This window comes from Ips typographus, linkage group LG6 (genome assembly GCF_016097725.1).
Source record: "Ips typographus isolate SLU linkage group LG6, UJ_Ityp_2.0, whole genome shotgun sequence".
In the NCBI taxonomy this organism is placed as follows: domain Eukaryota; kingdom Metazoa; phylum Arthropoda; class Insecta; order Coleoptera; family Curculionidae; genus Ips; species Ips typographus.
The window spans coordinates 9479919-9498514 of record NC_138427.1 but is presented as its reverse complement, the minus strand read 5'-3'; the positions used below and the strand labels follow the sequence as shown (position 1 = coordinate 9498514).

General features: G+C 40.8%; 2 protein-coding genes across 3 annotated transcripts; both read right to left on the bottom strand.

Annotated features, from left to right (window-relative positions):
- Positions 1-433: 433 nt before the first annotated feature.
- LOC145731120 (dual specificity mitogen-activated protein kinase kinase 4-like) lies at positions 434-6921 on the bottom strand. 2 transcript variants are annotated; one of them, XM_081982740.1, is made up of 9 exons: positions 6642-6920; positions 5300-5784; positions 5060-5239; positions 4780-5000; positions 4565-4711; positions 3205-3649; positions 2260-2455; positions 1764-1959; positions 434-1678 (listed from the first exon to the last, which is right to left on the bottom strand). In XM_081982740.1, exons 1-9 carry the CDS (start codon positions 6769-6771, stop codon positions 1531-1533), a joined length of 2148 nt encoding a protein of 715 aa, XP_081838866.1. In that variant the 5' UTR covers positions 6772-6920; the 3' UTR covers positions 434-1530. The 2 variants fall into 2 exon arrangements, 1 of the variants encoding a protein (XP_081838866.1); XR_014178747.1 differs by lacking the exon at positions 434-1678 and adding an exon at positions 2083-2162 and having other exon boundaries at positions 1818-1959; positions 6642-6921.
- Positions 6922-7094: 173 nt separating this feature from the next.
- Positions 7095-18336, bottom strand: LOC145731119 (uncharacterized). Its single transcript, XM_081982739.1, has 32 exons — positions 18183-18336; positions 17592-17712; positions 17319-17437; positions 17100-17256; positions 16878-17040; positions 16695-16821; positions 15647-15861; positions 15388-15588; positions 15252-15326; positions 15079-15189; positions 14619-14709; positions 14104-14273; positions 12604-12801; positions 11361-11666; positions 11147-11308; positions 10837-11088; positions 10681-10780; positions 10467-10618; positions 10184-10310; positions 9983-10125; positions 9733-9931; positions 9625-9678; positions 9454-9570; positions 9224-9394; positions 9010-9170; positions 8758-8919; positions 8490-8705; positions 8178-8437; positions 7934-8124; positions 7695-7879; positions 7459-7639; positions 7095-7409 (listed from the first exon to the last, which is right to left on the bottom strand). Exons 1-32 carry the CDS (start codon positions 18268-18270, stop codon positions 7231-7233), a joined length of 5154 nt encoding a protein of 1717 aa, XP_081838865.1. The 5' UTR covers positions 18271-18336; the 3' UTR covers positions 7095-7230.
- Positions 18337-18596: the final 260 nt, after the last annotated feature.

Sequence of the window (18596 nt, the reverse complement as noted above, 5' to 3'; positions counted from 1 at the left end):
CGATATTGATAGGGAGATGGCCGGAGGCATGCGGCAGTTGCGATGTTTCATGGGCTTCTTTCCAAGAAACAAGTCGAAGTCCCTGATGGAATTATCCAGAAAGGACCTCAGATGTGTGACAGGACTTCTCACGGGTCACTGTCAGATGAGAAGACACATGCACATTTTGGGTCTGTCACAGGATCCGGAATGTCGCTTGTGTCTGGAAGGCGAGGAAACTCCAATATACATTCTCACAGAGTGCCCGGCACTTACGACGATCAGAAAAGAGCTTTGAGGTCAATTTTCGAAAAGTGGTTCAAGCAGTCGTGTGGTGTGTATAACGAGTTGCAATTAAGAAAAAGGCGACCCAACTTAATACTTAACTGGATCTGATAATGGATTGGAATCGGTGGTAATGAGTCGAATTTTCCACATTTAAATAATAATCGTGTAGCTTTAAAATAGACTTTATTTTTAGGTGTGCTATCAATTATAATCCTAGTAATATTACACTGTGCGGCTCAAATACACTTGATGGGTGTTACTTTGAAAAAAATGCGTTTTTCAGCCGCACCGTACTCAACTATCATATCTCAGGTATGGCATTTTAAACGCATGTGATGATTCAAGTTTTACTGCGGAATTTTTGAGAATATTTACAGTGTTAAACTTGATTCATTCCACACATATATAATTTTACACAGAGTGAGACAGCTTTTCGGTGTTGACGCAAATCAGTAATTTCGATTACGACGCAAACAAAATTTATACTGTACTTTGAATGTTTATGTAACAAAAAAATGCCAGGCCTGAAGGGGAAAATTAAAAAATAAATATCAGTCGATTTAGTCGAAATTACTACTTAACACTAGGTCGGGCCGAAGCTCGATAAATAATCACATTATAAAATAATAAATTACAGCAACTCGTCAAAGCCCAAAGGTTCAACATGTCAGTCTCAAGTTTGTCTTAAGCAAAACACTTTACTTAAACTAATTAAATGTCACTATGCCACTGCATTTGAAGCAAACCTTTGGGCTTCAAAGATATCTAAAAAGTGTGATTCCACACTATTAAAAGATATTAACTTACGAGCTCTTAACAATAATACATCCTGATGACGGATAAAAGACTAGTACATGACTAACATTTCCTGTTTGTAATCGGGAAACGTAAACACAGTAAGAAAAATCAAATAAGGGACAAAAAAATGCTTTTCAACAATGCAACAAGTTGGGTGATTTGAGTGACAAACGTCCTGTAAATTTTACGCGAAAGCACCAAGCTGACGGTTTTTCTAGAACAATATATGCGACGCTTTTCCTTTGTACAAATTAGCTAAAAGGACAGTGCGGGCCGTACAAATATAGGCACATTTAATTGTTATATCGGTGAGTTTCGATCGCGATTAGCTGAAGGTTTTCTATAACCGCGTAACATTTTTTTGTAAAATCAACGCGGTTGTAGAAAAGCAGCCAGCGGCTCCTATTTATCGTACCCGAAACAAATTCTGACTAAGGACGCGCAGGACGCGTTTAAAGCGTGATGTTATGAGACGTCGTTGTTCTGAAAAATTCTGCGCTGCGGCTCTGGAGTGTAATGGAAGCGGGCGCGTAGGTGTTGCGGTGAGCCCGGCACCGAAGAGCTTTCCGAAAGGCGTCGCGGCGGCGGTATCGGAGGCGTCGGTTGCACGTACCTATACAATTAGATGTTGTTTGTGTTCGTTTATCCATCCTGTCTGTGCTTTTGATGTAAAAGAATATTGTTAAAAAACATCTTACCTGCGAGATAGACTAGGCGAGTTAGGAGTGTGCGTTTCCAAGAAAGCTCTGCGCAACGCTAGAGGGCTCTGTTGTCCCTCGGCGCTCACTCCCCTATGTAAGCGGGGAGGCGGTTCCGGACTCTGGTGACGAGACGACCGTCCGCTCCTGTCACCCGCTAGTTGCAGCTTGATGTATGAAGCAAACCGTTTTTTACCTAAATTTGAAAATTTTAATTGTAGTTTGTTGTGTCACTAAATTTGTTAAGTTAAACAGTAAAAGAATCGCGCGATTCCCGAAGCCAAAGTGCACACAATCAAACAAATCCTTCAACCCTTACTCGTTCTTTCCCTACTAGCCTGGCAAGATTTTTTTAAATAACTTAGTCAAACTAATGTTTTCTTCGCCAAGGACAGCATGCTAAAAATAGAAAAAAACAATCTCTAACGACCGTCAACAGTACCACAATACATTGCGCAATGTCAAGTCTACCCACACACAAAATATACAAACTTACAAGGATCACTTTTGGCACTCTCTTCCGCTTCCTTTAACAGCTCTTTTTGCTTTTGCTGATGATAGAAACGCTGCAGAATGATTGGGCTCGTGTTGCCACTGATGCATTGCGGCTCTTCAGCGCCGCAATTACTGCGTAAAGGCAAGGGAGAACCGGCCGGCGATCTCCAACGAGTCTCACTCACACTTCGAGTTTCCTAAACCATGTACAAGTATAAACATGCAATGTTTTTGTTATAAACACAGCAAAATTCGTCTTTCAAATGTAATATTGATGATTGTCAAAATCATTATAAGGTCTGTTCGCAGAGAAATCACAATGACGTAATTTGACAGTTGGTCAAATTATGGTTTTTCCAAATTACGTCATCGTGACGTCAAACAAGCTCTGTTAGCTCCATGGAGCGTGAAAATGAATGCGGCTAGGGATTGCCTCTACGAACATACAGGTGTGGTAAATCCAAAAGCGACCATAGGAAAACCGTGTAACAGACAGAGAAACGTAGGTAATTGCATGCGCGGGAGAAAGACAGAATACGAAAAAAATATCAAGTAGGCCATATTTTTAGCGCGCTGTTGCCAAACGCCGTAAGTATTCAATACCCTCGACAAACTTACTTACGGCGTTTGGCAACAGCGCGCTAAAAATATGGCCTACTTGATATTTTTTTCGTTTTCTGTCTTTCTCCCGCGCATGCAATTACCTACGTTTCTCTGTCTGTTACAGGGTTTTCCTATGGTCGCTTTTGGATTTTTGAAGGTTTTCAGTGGTATTTAGAAACGTCTGGCACTTCCAAAATGATTCTAGAGGCCTCTGACAATTTAAAACAATTCTTGGAAGGTTTAAAACACATGTAGAAGCCTCGGATTTTAACGTTGAAAAGCCCATTTCGCTGGTTCTTAGATACTTATGATAACTAAAAAAGTTTAACAAAAAATGGCTTACAGGTAAAGATGACGGTCCTGAACCTCCACCAAATTTTCTTTGAGGCATCGGCGAGCACAATCCCATGGGTAGAGCTCTCGCGTTTCCTGGTTCGTCGCGACGTTGTATCGACGCTATATGGTTTTGGTAGGCTTGAAGTGGCGAAAAGCTCCTATTCGCCGGTGGTCTGGCTTGAAAAGCGTCCAGACGAGAATGGTGCGCCACTTGAGGGCTCGTCCTCGCATCCACTTTGTCACTATTAGGTGCCGTTCTGGTGTCTATACTGACAACAGTTCGTGCGTCTGCGGTTAAGGGGGGCGTCTCGGTCACTGCGGGCGTAAATTTGGGGGGTTGTTGGCTGTTGAATAAAGGCCGGGGCAAAGGTGGGTGAACGCTACCATTCACAGGAGGTTGCGACGGCGCTGGGAGAGATTGTTGCACTGCTGGGTACTGTCTGACTGGATGTCTATTTAAAAAGGAAACAACAGCGATCAATTTTTGCAATTTAAACATTTAGTAGTGGAAAACATTTGCAGTGCAGTTCATTTTAGTTGAAATTAATATGGTTAGAAAATTATTATATGAAAATTGCTCTAAAACACTGCAAAACGTGACTGTTACAAATTTGGCAAGCAAACTGCACAAACACCATAAAACATGCACCACCTCATTGATGTGAGGTAAATTCAGACTAAAGGATACTCAGAATATTATAGACAAATTGAAGTAGCTATATTTTTCTCCACAAAGTGACAGAATAATGTAACAATTTCCAAAATTATCTCCTCATCTACAATAGTAATTAAAATACCAACTTTAATTATCTGTATAGTATAACTGTAATTATCTAGCATTTTGGTAACATTTAAAAACCTTAAATTCGTTAACCATTGAATTTGAAAGTGCTCTTATTTACCCATTGAGTTTCCTCTAGACAACAGAAAGAACAACACACAAAAACTGCATACAAACCTACTTTTGGTTGCGAGGAAGATGAACACAACAAAATGCAATCTAATGTAGCGCAGACGCGGCATTCCGTTCGTCCACGTGGTCATTCCTACGATAACCAAAACTCTACTAGTACAGTAAACGAACCGCACTTTGTACACGACAAAAGCGACACCTATAAATAGCCAGCTCAAACCAAATATATGGCAACGGTGTAGATTGACGCAAAGTAGATTATTAAAACTATCCACATACTGATATATATTTGGCTTAGACACAGCAAGAGATAGACAAAACAATAAAGTGGGGTTCATTCACTGTATAGGATTAACACAGGAAAAAACGGTGGAAGGAAAAACACACTAAGAAAAAAAGGGTGAGTAGAGTGAATAAAAATTAAGGCAAAAGCGAAACTAACCATGCAACGTACCTCGGCGCCGCCCTATCGTTGCTAATGCGCTGGAGAGTCCTTACGTACCACTCTCCCACGTCCACGTCAGTCACCAAGTATCGTTTGATGAATTCGTGGCTTTTCAATTTCGTATACTTGGGCCTCTGTTTCTTGTCTTTGGTCAAACTAAGAAAAAACAAAAAAGTAATTCACCGATTTTAAATCAAATAAATTTCTTGGCTTGGCATACTCACCAACAAACCACAAAATTTCTAAACTCCGGCGTAAAATTCTTATCATGCGGTAAGGATGGTGGATCGGTCCCCAATACTTTAGTGAGCACTTCAAAGTCAGTCTGGCAGTCTTGATAGGGAAATTTTCCGGTGGCCAATTCAACAAGGGTGATGCCCAAGGACCAAACGTCGGCTCTGACGTCATAGTCTGGATTGGCCGGGTCCGGTTCTATTCGTTCCGGCTAAGCGCACCCACCCACACTAAAACGCCTGCGATAGTAACGCGATCACGCGGACTTACCGCCATGTATGCCGCACAGCCCGCGCTCCTCGAATTGGCCATCGAATCCACTAATCGACCGCTAATTCCGAAATCACAGAGTTTGATATTTCCTTTCGTGTCTAACAAGATGTTGGAAGGCTTCACGTCCCTGTGGATGACATTGTGCGTGTCTTTTAAATAGGATAGCGCCTCCACCGTCTGTAAACTCTTTACTGTCACACATTTAAACTTAATCTACTACTTCCTTTAGTAGCTTACCGCCATACTGACTTTTCCCAAGACATCCTCAGGCAAGGGCTGTTGAAGCTTCTTCAGCAACTTGTCAAAACACGTGTCCATCAATTCCATGCATATCCACACCTCAGCTTCGGTAATAAAGCACCCTAAACAGTTTACAATATATTTGCAGTTCGACTTCAATACCACTTCAATGTCCATTATGATGCGCTTGGTTTCGTCGCTGTTCCCCGATCGTCTCATTTGTTTGACGGCTATCACTTTGCCGCTAGGTTTGTGCCTCATTTTAAACACTTGGCCACAGGTACCGTAACCTAATTGCTCTATCAGCTCCATGTCTTGAATGTCTGTTTTGTATAAGACACCGTCAATGGTTAGATCGCCGCTAATTTTCATTATATCTCTCAGTTTGCGTTCAATTTCCGCGTTGTTGTTCCGCCTAGGGCCTAGGTTAAGGTGTTGTGGTCTTGACATTGTTGGACTACTGTTGTTACTATTTAAGGGCACTGTGAATAATAAAAGGACACTTACAACCAGTTTATCATCAACTTAAACACCACAGGATATAGGGACAGTATTTCAAGATATGATTTTTTATTTTTTTCTTACATCTCTTGAGAAAGGACTGTAAAACTCATAGGTTTATGACAATGTTAATATTTTCTGTGATTTCAAAAACACATTTAGTGCAAAACTAGTGTATTGTGCAAACTGTTTCAATGACATTTGATAGAGTAGGTAGGTTTGACACAGGCTGAGTGAGTAGTCTTCACCACAATGACATAAACTGTCAACATAACTTTCAGTGCATCTTACAAGTGCTCAAACATTTTTTTTTTTGGAAAAATAACCTTATATTTTCATTTTTATTGTTTACGACGTTTTATAATAAAATTTCTGGACCAGTTGTCTAGCTTTAGCACATACTTTTAATAATCACAAAGTTTCAAAGGTGATAACATCAATTCTCAGAATTGGGTTAACCTTCCTGTTACTCCTTGTAATAATGACAGATAAAAAATGCAAATAAAAGGTTTACAAAACAATTGAAAGTACACTTAGTCCTTTTGCTTTTACACCAAATTTATTTTTAATACCACACATGTGTAAGCACATATTGTGCACCTACAGATCACATAGTGATGTAGTGATCAATGCTTGACTAGCACAACATTCTCAGGACACTTAAATATCTACATGTACTTTAAATAAACTGTTCTCTAGTACTACCACAAGTTTTCTGCAAAAGTTGGGGCTTAACCACATAACTTATTTTAATAGAAAGTGAGAGATAACCTGAAGCTGTCAAGACGTTCATTACAGTGCTAGAATGATGTTTTTTAAATAGTAGAAAGATACTTACAGGGTAGAGAAGGCCTAGGTGGCGGCAAGCCACCCAAGGCTGAATTGGTGGACATCGGTGGGGACCTGGGAGAACGATCGCGGTTCAATCTGTCTAGCAGCCCGTCGATACGCTGCTGCGTGCTGGACATGTCCACTGACCTGCCGTAGGGTAAGGGGCCACTCTATCAACTATTAAATTCGCCGTTTTCCTGTTTTTAAACAAAATAAAAAGTTTATTTGTGACATTACTCCCGAAATCCGATCCAAAAGGGTTCCTTGCAGAATGACAACTGACAGCATTGACACTATTGACAGTCGCTAGCTTCGTTGACGTATGTCTTTTTCTCTTCTTTCTAAAATAATGGTCTTATGTCCTGGCAACTTACCAACACATAGCAGCATAGTTGATTTTGTTTTTTACCTTTTATAGGTTTAAGAATAAATGTAAAGTAGTTTCAAGCATGAGAAAATATTCTATAAACTTTTATTGACACCGGCATCGTTTATTATTTAAATTTAATTATAAGTTAATTACAAAAAGTCTTAAAAATATATCACATTTACACCTAACTAGTCAACAAAAGAGTGCTAAAACAATACAAAAAAACTTATTTAAAGCAAACAGGGCCGACGGTGAACCCAAAAGCTTGATTAGGTGCTCCGTAGTCAAGGGGATAAAAGTCCGTCAAAGGCAATTGATCCAATTTCGTAGTATTTACGGAGAAAATAGTCTCTGACTTACCTTTACGCAGTTTGCAGCCGTCTAATAACACGTTGAGTTTTGAATCTATAAATAAACATAAGTAGTTATTGGAACATGTATGTTTCAAACTAACCGTTTGAATTAAAAACGTGCTCATTTGCTCCCATTAACTTTACAGCCAAATCCAATTCTTCTGATTGGATGTTAAACCAAGCTATACTGTTTACGCACGAGTAAGTAAAGTTCTGATAACCCATTTCTGAAGATAGTCGTAAAAATGCCATTTGAACTACTCCAACCCCATCGTAAGTTATCTAGAACCAACGTTCTCCATTTCTTCTAGAATCACACCGTTTAAATAATACCCACTTTAAATCCGTCAGAAAATCCAGAAAACCACTGATCAACTTGACTTTCTTTCTTCCAAGGTAGTTCGGGCAAATTAGACGTCTGAACGTCAGGAAACACGCAACTTTCTCCATGGGCAGTTAAATTACAAAATACGTAAATGGCGTCGTCAATCATACCGAGATTAGGGTCAATCCAGTACCAGCCTATCAAAAATATAAGTCACAACCCTATGTCCGAGTGGTAAAAACTCATTTTACCATCTTCTAAATAAGGATGAGCGTAGTACAAGTCTTTGCAAGTTTTAGCAGGGTTTTCTCGACCTCCTAAAGGTTTCCGTTCATGTTCTAACTCCAGTCTCATTGAGTAAATAGTCGAGTACATGTCCAGAAATTTCACGTTAATGTCGTTTTGATTGACCGTTTGAGTATCCTCTTCTTCAAGGTTTGATCTAATAAATTATCCATTTAAGTATGTTCGATAAAATAATTGGAAAAAATTTACATCAACTCTTCCACATTTCGCCTTTTTCGGGTTATGCCTTTATTGGCACCTCCCGCAGACTCTTGCAATTGAAACAATAATTCAGGTGGTACCAAAGGCATGTCAGCAGCAGGTCCAGGGAGACCAACAGGTCCTGGTGGCCCAGATTCTCCTTTAGGACCTGTTGGTCCTTCCGAGCCCTTAGGGCCGGGTGGTCCCTCCACTCCAGGCGGCCCTTGCGGTCCTTCACTACCTTTCAAGCCTATTGGTCCTGGTGGACCCTGCATAGTCCTTTTATAGTATACAATAAATATTTACAGCAATGTAGCTTACGGTATTGCCTTTGGGACCGTCAGGACCTCGATCACCTTTGAGCCCTCGTTCACCTCTTTCTCCCTCGTCACCCTTCAAACCGTTCAATCCCACTTCTCCCCGGTGACCTTTAGGACCACGCCTACCTCTGTCGCCCTTTTGTCCTCTGGGACCGGTTTCTCCAATTTTTCCAGGCGCACCGATTAAACCTGGGGCACCGGGAGCTCCATTTTCACCCTAAAAGACTCAAAATAGCGATGCGAGTTGTTAAAAGTGTGAATAAAATTACCGCAGCTCCGGGTGCTCCCCTCAGACCTACTAGCCCTTGAGGGCCGGGCAGTCCTTGGGGACCCGGAGGACCAGCTGATCCTAATGGACCAATGGCTCCTTTGTCACCCTTTTCACCTGGTAAACCTGCACTTCCTTGTAATCCTGCGGGTCCTTCTTCACCCTAAAATACAGATCAAACTTTAAACATACCTACTATAACTAAACTTCTTTACACAATATTAGAGCTAGAAATACAAATTATATTTCTTACAGGTCGTCCAGGTGGTCCAGGAGCTCCCAAAGGACCGATGGGACCTACATCTCCAGGTGGGCCGGTAGGCCCTTCTTTGCCATCCTCTCCGTCTTGACCCGGTTCTCCTTTTAGGCCAGGTAATCCCTGTTCGCCTCGTGGACCAGGGAAGCCGGTTGGGCCTAATAAAACAATAAGGTTCCCCATTAACGATAACACTCGTTAAAATCTTAACCTGGTGGTCCCTTTGAGCCCTCTATTCCTGGAGGTCCTCTTGGTCCTGGCGAGCCTTGAATGCCTGCTTTACCCTGTTCGCCCTTTTGTCCTTGAGCTCCCACGTCTCCTGGTTTTCCTTCGAGTCCAGGAGGACCTGGAGAACCTTGAAGCCCATCTTCTCCTTTTGGACCTTGGGACCAAAAATTTAAAAGTTAGTTTTAATGATAACACCTCTTCTTAATTACACACCTTGCAATCCTTCTGGGCCTAAAGGACCTGGCAAACCTTCGAGCCCTTTTGGCCCTCGGGGGCCTTGCTCACCAGGAGACCCTGCCGGTCCTGGAGCTCCCAAGGGGCCCACATCACCTAAAATTAGGTTGCAAAGACAAAACTATGATATTTCAAATTAACGGTTTTAACCTATTTCTCCTTTAATTCCTGGCGGTCCTGGTAATCCTTGAGGACCGGTAGCTCCTACGTAAATTCTTAAGTTGTATTCATAAAAAACTTAGAGTTAAAGTGTCAAACCTGGTGGTCCTAAAGTTCCCATGGGACCTTGCTCTCCTTTGATACCTCTTCGACCAATTTCACCTGGGGGACCTCGTTCACCTACTGCACCTGGTTGACCGGGTTCTCCTCTTGAACCAGGAGGACCTTGACTTCCCACAGGCCCGTACTCGCCTTTAGATCCTTTAAAACCTTTTTCTCCCGGTGGACCAACGTCTCCCTTTGACAAAAATGTAATACAAAATCATGAGTTAATTCGAGCAACTTTTACCTTATCTCCGTCTTCACCAGGTGGTCCAACTGGTCCCGGTGGTCCTTCCGGTCCTTTAGCTCCTGGAGCGCCATCACGTCCCGCTATTCCTGGTAAACCAGGTTCGCCTCTTTCACCTTTTCCTCCTCCAGGTCCTCGCGATCCTTATGAATAAAATACCTAATAGACTAGTATTTTATAAATAAAGTAGTAATACATTACCTGGAGGTCCTTTTCGTCCTTCAGGACCTTGTGGACCCTGCTGACCTGGTTCTCCTTGTGCTCCTTTGTCGCCTTGAGGTCCTTGAAGTCCCATAGGACCAGTGTCTCCTTTCAGACCAGGCATTCCCTTTTTAAAACATATTTTAAACATTTATTAAAATAATCTACTGTTGGTCAGTTAGTTGAGAGAAATCATTATTTTATTTGCATATTGACAGCTTCAGGGTAATTGTCAAATATTTCACAAACTTGTGATGTTTAACTTTTTAGACAGACTACTTACGGTAAGACCGTTATGGCCTCGTTCTCCGGGAAATCCTGGTAGACCTGGTGGGCCAGGTATTCCAGGCTTTCCCTCCGGTCCTACTGGACCAGGATGACCTTCTTTTCCTGCATCTCCAGGTGGACCTGGTTCTCCCGGCATTCCTGGTGTACCTGTTGTTATACATTCAATATGTATATGATTGTTGTGAATGCGCAAAAACAAGGGTACGTACCTGGAGTACCCGGTTCTCCAATCGGTCCGGGCTCTCCTGTGTTTCCTGGTGGTCCAATCACTCCAGGAAGGCCTACGGCTCCAGCAGAACCAGCTTCACCCTAAATAAAAGCCCATAGACTTGCTTGCAAGAGCACAAATACTCTAAAAATCACACCGGTGGTCCACGTTCTCCATGTGGTCCAGGAATGCCATCTTTGCCGTTATTTCCTGGCGGACCGGGAGCCCCAGTAAATCCTCTAGAACCTTCGTTTCCTGGTGCGCCAACTTCACCCTGAGGACCGGGCGGTCCCGGTTGACCTGTATCACCCTTAGGGCCGGTTTGACCTTCTCGACCGCGACGCCCCCTCATTCCTCTGAAACCCCTAGGACCCGTTTCACCTCGATCACCTGGTAGTCCTGGATGACCCTTTGATGAAAAAATAGATTTGTTATGGTTGATGTAGAGTAGGTGTTACAGATTTTACCCGTTCTCCTTTTTCACCAGGAAGTCCATGTTTGCCAGTAGCCCCCTTTTCGCCTTTGTCACCAGTTGCTCCTGGATATCCAGGAAATCCACGATAACCTTCTTTGCCTTTTTCTCCTGGAGGGCCAATTTGGCCAACTTCGCCTCTAGGCCCTTCAAAACCCTTTCCAAATGGTGAAATTATCAGTGACGGTTGTTAAGTGTTCAATACATACTTTAGGTCCTTCGGACCCTTCCAAGCCTGCCGCTCCTTGTAGTCCTTGAGGGCCTTGTTCTCCCTTCGGCCCGAAATCGCCTTTCTCTCCTTCTAATCCTCTGTCTCCTTTATCACCCTTGTCTCCTGAAGATCCTCTTTTCCCTTCATCACCTTTGACTCCTCTAGGTCCAGGAAAACCAATAGAACCCTGAGGTCCTTGAATTCCAGTTTCACCTTTCAATCCTGGTGAACCTGGTTGACCAGAAGGTCCTGGAAGACCCTCAGCGCCGGGCAAACCAGCCAAACCCGGTTTACCTGGAGGACCCTGTACGAGAATACGTCATTAAAACCGGTACAGTGTGAATCAAAGTGGGCGTCCTTATACAACGAAAGGGACGGGTCTTAGTTGTAATTTTAGCTACTCGACTTTACAAGTCCCTTTTTAGTATTGTTTACTTAATAAGCTTCATAGAGAACAATAAAGAAGTTTTCCCATCAGCTTTCCGGAATTACTAATTTTATAGAGAGACGAGTCACAATTAAAGTAACGAGGTTTAAATCCGGGCACCGGATATTTGCTAGTTCTATTGTTCAGCGCGTTTTACAACTTAGAAAACGTACGGAGGAACAAAATTGTTGTAGATGTATAAAATTTGGCTCCTGATATACAAACAATAAGGAGAACGTTTCAAAACTTGTCACTGACCATCATTAGTCAAATGTGTTTTGTTCATTCATGTTAAAATAAGTCCATTTAGCTGATACTGACACTATGTAGATTATTATTAGGCTACAAATGCGTCATTAATCAGCTACCCTTTAAATGAGACGGATTTCCTTGAAGAAAGATTCTGAGCTAAATTTAACAGCAAAGAGCATAAGGTTAGTTCTAGGGAAGTTTATGTAAAGATTCTATGGTCTTACCAAAATAACAGGTTTTGCGATAACGGGAAGTGACGTACAATAATATCATCTTATAGGTTGTTTGGTTTAAGTATTTTATCTAAAGCCTGATGACTAATTGTATAGTTTTTTCGATCTACGTGCATCTGAATCAGACAGATAACATCTCCTCCGCACCTCCAATCACGCCAGAAATTGCAATCAATAATTAATTTCGCCCTGAAGTGGTGTCGAGACCCATTTATGATGTCAAACATATACACACACGCGTCCGGAATCACGGATCGGACATATTATACTTGTGTTCGCCAGTAATTAACCGCTCCGAAACTATTAATAACATAAAACGAAAAACTTACGGCAATCCCTGTGGGCCCTAAAGAACCCTGCGGACCGGTGGGCCCCGCTGGACCGGGGGATCCGCTTTGGCCAGGAGGACCGCTCGGGCCAGTGGGGCCCTGGTGTCCTTTAATGCCTTGAGGGCCTTCTCCTCCGGGAATTCCCGGATTGCCCGGTAGTCCTGGAATACCACGAGGTCCTGAAAATCCACGAGGACCCTGAAAAATTACAAAGTACAGTGATAATCAGAAGAGTTTTAGTCAATTGGAACAGAAATATAATTTCGCGCGTCATTAGGTTAGGTTACTGGAAACTTTAAGAAACTGTCATCGTCAGGCAATGGTAGGACAAAATTAGGTTAGAACTACCATTTGTTTTTTTAATTTTAACAGTTTTTTTGATAAAAAATTGGTTATTGCGTGTAGTTCGTTGACAAAGCTCTCTCTTCCTGTGCAGGAATGATTTTGTTAATTGGAAAATGCGGTATAATGACAGAATACGTTAATTGGAGTGTCTAATTGTTTAGCAAGTTCAAAACTAGAGTATGGCCGTACTGTTTCAAAGACGTTTAATAGAGAAAGATAAACATACACTAGTTAGGGGACCTAAAACAATATGAATCATTTTTTTTTCTTATCGTTCATTGGTCGATAGCATACTGGCTAGATTTTCAAACAATGTAGTCTTTTATTACCATTTTTTTGGACCTAAATTGAGTATTTTTAAAAAATAATGAAATACGTTTTGCTTGTTTTTAAATATGAAATAAGATCCCCCTTACCAAAAACGACTTTACCACCACAGTTAAAAGATTTTGTTAAAAATTATTTTTCTATCGACTAATGCGAAGGGCTGTAATAGTTGTAAATAAACGTATTTAACTCAATTTACGCCTACACCGCTGTCTTTTAAAGATTAAGTTGGATATTACAAGATCTATAGGTGATATTTAGGAATTTACTCTGAAATAGGGGAAAGGACATAAATTTCCCTATCTTCAACCCACATTAATTGACTTTTGCCTAGTGCATAATGTTTATATTAATATAAATGGAACCGGTTTGAATAGTTTTGAATTAACGCGATTAATAGACTTAAGGGTGGTAGAGAATATTTGAGTTTTTGTGCCCTACATCTCAATGTAGGTGTCGTTCAACTTCATTCATATCACTTTCGACACGTGTAAATAAGTATGGACTTAAAATTTCAGTCTTTTCGCCTCCCTCACTTTGAAGCCATCATATATCCCACCTGTATACATAATATGACATCCTACATTAGAGACCTTCGTCGAAAAACGTTTTCCAGAAATGAGTGTCGGTCTAAGACCGCACGTCGTCTTTATTGAAAGGGACAGAACCCTTAAAGGTTATCCCGTATCTCCGGATTACGTTACTCATCGTTTAACTTTAATAAGTCGCCGCACGAAGGGTGTTTAACATCATTTCCAGTCCGAAACGAGTTATTAAATTTAAGTCACATGCACAACATTCGGAGGAAATAATAATAAACGTGCTTACCATTTCTCCGGCTGGACCCGGGGGACCGGTAGCGCCGTCATCCCCTGGTATTCCATCGTGGCCAGGAGCACCTGTTTCACCTGATGAACCAGGCAAACCGCGGTCACCTTTGTCACCGGGTAGTCCTGGTAAGCCAATTAGACCCTGTTCGCCTTTGGCACCCGGTGGACCTAAATAGTAATTTCGATAGATGTTTCTGTATAGACATTTTATTTATTTAAACTAATTATTGCTTGTAGTATTCGTTGTGTACGACGACACGAGAAAAATTAAAGTCAATTTCAATAAACAATACGTCGTAACGTAAAAAAATTACATTTTGCTCGTCCTCTCATCGGATGTCCGAAAGCTTTATAATCTGCCGTATTTGACGACACAATCACTGTTAATTACCTCTTCGAAACGTTACGCTCTATTCCATCTATTATAGTTTTTCCGGATAAATCGGATGGATGGTGTTTGCGTAAAATTCGTCGAAATCCCAGAAAAAATTGTGCTATTTCGCTTTAAAGTACCTGTTAATCCCCTTTCACCGTCACGTCCAGGCTGTCCTCGACGACCTTGATGGCCCGGTGGACCTAAATTGCCTATCAGACCTCTCGGACCCTACAAAATTGAGAGGTTGTTGCATTAAGAAACGTTGGTCGTTCAACTTATAATCAGCCAAAGCTTGTAATTAACTTAAACAACGTTGTAGTTGAGATGTTCATTATTTAGTAAGTATCGACGAAGTACATGCCACCTGTGCAACACCCTTTTCATGAACACGATAAATTTAACGAGAAAACCACCCACACACCCGATCTTAACTTCAATATTCATTCGACAATATGTATAGATAATTTCAGATTTCTTTTTATGCACGTCACAATCATATTTTGTGATTTTAAACTCTTTAAGACATTTTAACACACCAACAATTACCGAAAGTTGTTTTTACCGACTTTACATTCTGTGATGTGGTTAACTACTTACTTGCTCCCCAACGTCTCCCGGTTCCCCTTTTTGGCCTTCAGGCCCTGGAGGGCCCTGCATGCCTGGGACACCTGTCAATCCCATGGGACCTTCGGCCCCCCTCATAGACACCTGAAACAAATTTTCGATAATCTGCATTTGATATATCCCCCCTTTTATTGCCCTGTTACTACCATGTGCTGGGATAGCATCTGTCTGAACGCTTCCACGTTGCTGTCCGGACCTTTTTCGTTACCCTGCTGATTAATCTAGAGGGAAAGCGCAGGTTTTAGTAAATCGCCGGTTTATCCAAATAGATTGAAAACTAACGGGAATCATAAAAACGTGTCCTGGAGGTCCGGGGATTCCCCCGGTGCCATCAAAACCGCGCCTGCCTGGGTCGCCCTTAGGGCCTTGAGGACCCGGTATTCCCGGGGGTCCCGGATAACCCCTAGGACCGGGAGGGCCACGATATGGGTTGTAATAAGGCTGTGTTGTCGTTGTAGGCAAGTCTGTATTATCACTCAAACTCTGTATAATATTAAGTGGGTTACTTTAAAGTTTAAAGATGTACTGTAATACAACTTACGGAGTTTTCTACTGTAGGATTAATGGTGGAGTATTCATTGACAAATTCATGGTATGAACTGTTAAAATCAGGACCGATTAGGTTTTCGCTGTTTTCCACTACATAGCTGTCCAATTTTTGATTGTTTAGTAAGTCTACATTTGAACTAATAGACCCAGTTTCCAACAAATGTCCTTGACTGTTAGATCCAATTTCAACCAAAAGTGAATTTGTACCTTAAAATAAATCCATGAATAAAATAAGCTTCAATACAAAATAAGTCGATTTCTTTGAAACGTTTATTTCCTCCCTGTTACGTGGGTATACTCTGTATACATATCAAGAACGCGAGATAATAAATAATGAGAACCCAATTTCACCCTTAACTTTCGATTAATTACCAACCTAAATCGATCAACCCCAGTTTTCTCTCCCCCCATCTTACACACGTCATATTCGTATAGTGTTTGTGTTCTAGTTCTTGTTAGGCAATTGTTAATTGGGCAAAATCAGTAGTAAAACAGCACCAATGTAATAATAAAATCATAAATTATGGAGTAACAAATCCATAATCATTGCACGCGATCGTAAAATATAAAAGATTTTTAACACCCTTCCCTGTCACCGCTTTTCAAAAATTAATCTCACACACACAAACAATTTCTTTAATGGAATTGTGATGTTAAACTTTTAATGAAAGTAACTGTAATTTTTCCGATATTTTAAAGCACGTGTGGTGTTAATGGCAACGTTGCTTTTTTTTACCATATTCACCTAAAACTGATGTGCAGAACTTACTGTTGAAAATATACTATTTGTCTTATTTTTCACTGAAACAACTATTTATATCGTAATTGTTATTTTTAATTAATTGTGAATTAAACGTTAATGATATTTCTTTGCTACGCGCTAACTGAAAACTGTCAAAAAGGCAGTGTCTTGTACATAGATGGGTTATAACTTTGTATGTATGGTTGCATAACTGGTTGTAGCTAGTTCATGCATTTGCGTAAATCACCAACTGTCACACACGCTTTAAGTTTATTTTTTTGTTTTTGAATAAACTGACCTGTATTTTCTGCATTACTTAACTCTTGATCTTCGACTTTATTCGATTTTAAACAACTGGAATAGCGATGGCACAATTCGTAGGCTTCGTCGGGTCTGTCGGCAATTTCCAGTAAAAAAACATCACCCTAAACCAATTAGTTAGTTTTATACCAGATTCCCTACCAAAAATTTGTAATTCAACCTTATAATGTTCATCCACCATTAATTTGTGTCCAATAGTAATTAGCCCTCGGTTGTTAAGGGTGGAAGAAGAGCCTCTCGCCAAAGATTTAGTTACGATTGTGTCGCAATCTAAAATCAAACTAACCGAGTCGCCCTTGATACTAAAAGCTATACTATGCCACCTGGAAAAAGTATTTTGGTTTAACAAACTTTATTCCTTAGGAAAAGGAAAGTTACTAACAGCTCATCATCCATAGACACGTCAAATGTCATGTAATTTCCTTCTTCAGGCAATTCCTCCATATCCTCGTAATACAAACTGACATCCCTGCCGATCGAAACTGACAATTGCTCGTCACCCTCATCGCTGTAAATGGTCAACAGTGGAAACGATGATCCTATATTAAAAATGATCTTATGCTGAGTTCAGGTAAATTGAAACGGTTAACAGTAATTGTACCTTTTGTAGGTCGGGCGATCATTAATATAGAAAAGTCCGTCGGGAAACCTCGCGGAAAATGATTTTCCGTGCTGAGCGAAATCGCGCCCCGACCGGTCCATCTGTATGCCCGCTGTAGGCTGTAATTGGAAAAAAATATTAAATTTACCTTCCCGCTCCGGTTCCATTTCGTTCGCTCTTCAAAAAACTGAGCACAATAGAACGAATTCAGAGACGGACATGATTGAATTATTTTTGTAGCTGGAAATAAGCTTCTTTTCAAAAAGGACTGACCTTTCGTCCGAGTCAGATGTATTATTGGTGCATGGTCCCTGGACGAGTTTAACGTCCTCAGAGGCTTCCTCGAAGTCCGCCGCTTTTAGCAAGTCGATTATATGAGAGGATGGGGCAACATCTAAGACACATACAAACATTTTAACTCAAACAGTGCAAAAATAATTAACTTTTCACTAAAAATCTGTTTAGTGTTTTTAACAGAATTTCTTTTGGGGTTAAATTTGACATTTATGCCGCCATTTTTTTTAACAGTCAACTACGATTTAGACTGGCCCAGTGATAAGAAGAGAGAAAGCATTAAAACTCAATGAGAAAGACAAAGATGGGACATACAGTGTAAGTGACATATGTCAGTCTGCCAAAGCGACGTTAATCACAGACAGTCTTTCTGATAAAGTCATGTGACCGACTGCGTTCCATTGTCATCTCTGTAAACTCATTGATTTTTAATAAATGTTTCTCTCTTCTTACCACAGGTTTTCTAGGTAAAATTTTCAAATTTGTATATATACCTCTGCGTAGGTCTGAAGTTCTTACTGACGCAAAATATACTTAAACCTAACCTAACTTAGTACTAAATAAACTCACCTTCTTGCGAAGTTACAGTATCAAGAATGAACCAAACGAGAACCAACAAAAAGCCACGGTCATTTCTGGATTTAGTCCGAAACAGCATGTTCACTCACTCCATCGATAACTGGCCGACTGATTTTAAGTGGCCTAGTTGTATCTTTGCATGTGTCTAATAATGGTTTTCTCTAATGGGACACATTAGCATATTATTCCTTAATTGATAAAACAGATCGTCGATTGCGTCACTGTGCCATGCAATTGAAAATCCGTATATCGATCATTTCTAAAAAGTTTTTAATTAGCTGAAGTAAATAGTGACTGTAAGATATCATACGGAAGAGTGTGTTTGAGTTTGCAAAACTCCACGACTGTAACTGTTTGCCTTCTGGAAATTAATGTTGAATTAATATGTGGGGCCATCATGTATAC

Excerpts from the sequence above, each read along its gene's own strand:
- LOC145731119 (XM_081982739.1), bottom strand. The coding sequence starts at position 18,270 with ATGCTGTTTCGGACTAAATCCAGAAATGACCGTGGCTTTTTGTTGGTT. Across the intron at positions 14,710-15,078 it reads CGGGAGACGTTGGGGAGCAA|GGTCCGAGAGGTCTGATAGG; the intron begins GTAAGTAGTTAA and ends TCAATTTTGTAG. Across the intron at positions 8,920-9,009 it reads CTGGACCACCTGGACGACCT|GGTGAAGAAGGACCCGCAGG; the intron begins GTAAGAAATATA and ends TCTGTATTTTAG.
- LOC145731120 (XM_081982740.1), bottom strand. The coding sequence starts at position 6,771 with ATGTCCAGCACGCAGCAGCGTATCGACGGGCTGCTAGACAGATTGAAC. Across the intron at positions 5,001-5,059 it reads GCTGTGCGGCATACATGGCG|CCGGAACGAATAGAACCGGA; the intron begins GTAAGTCCGCGT and ends GGGTGCGCTTAG. Across the intron at positions 4,712-4,779 it reads AGAAATTTTGTGGTTTGTTG|TTTGACCAAAGACAAGAAAC; the intron begins GTGAGTATGCCA and ends GTTTTTTCTTAG.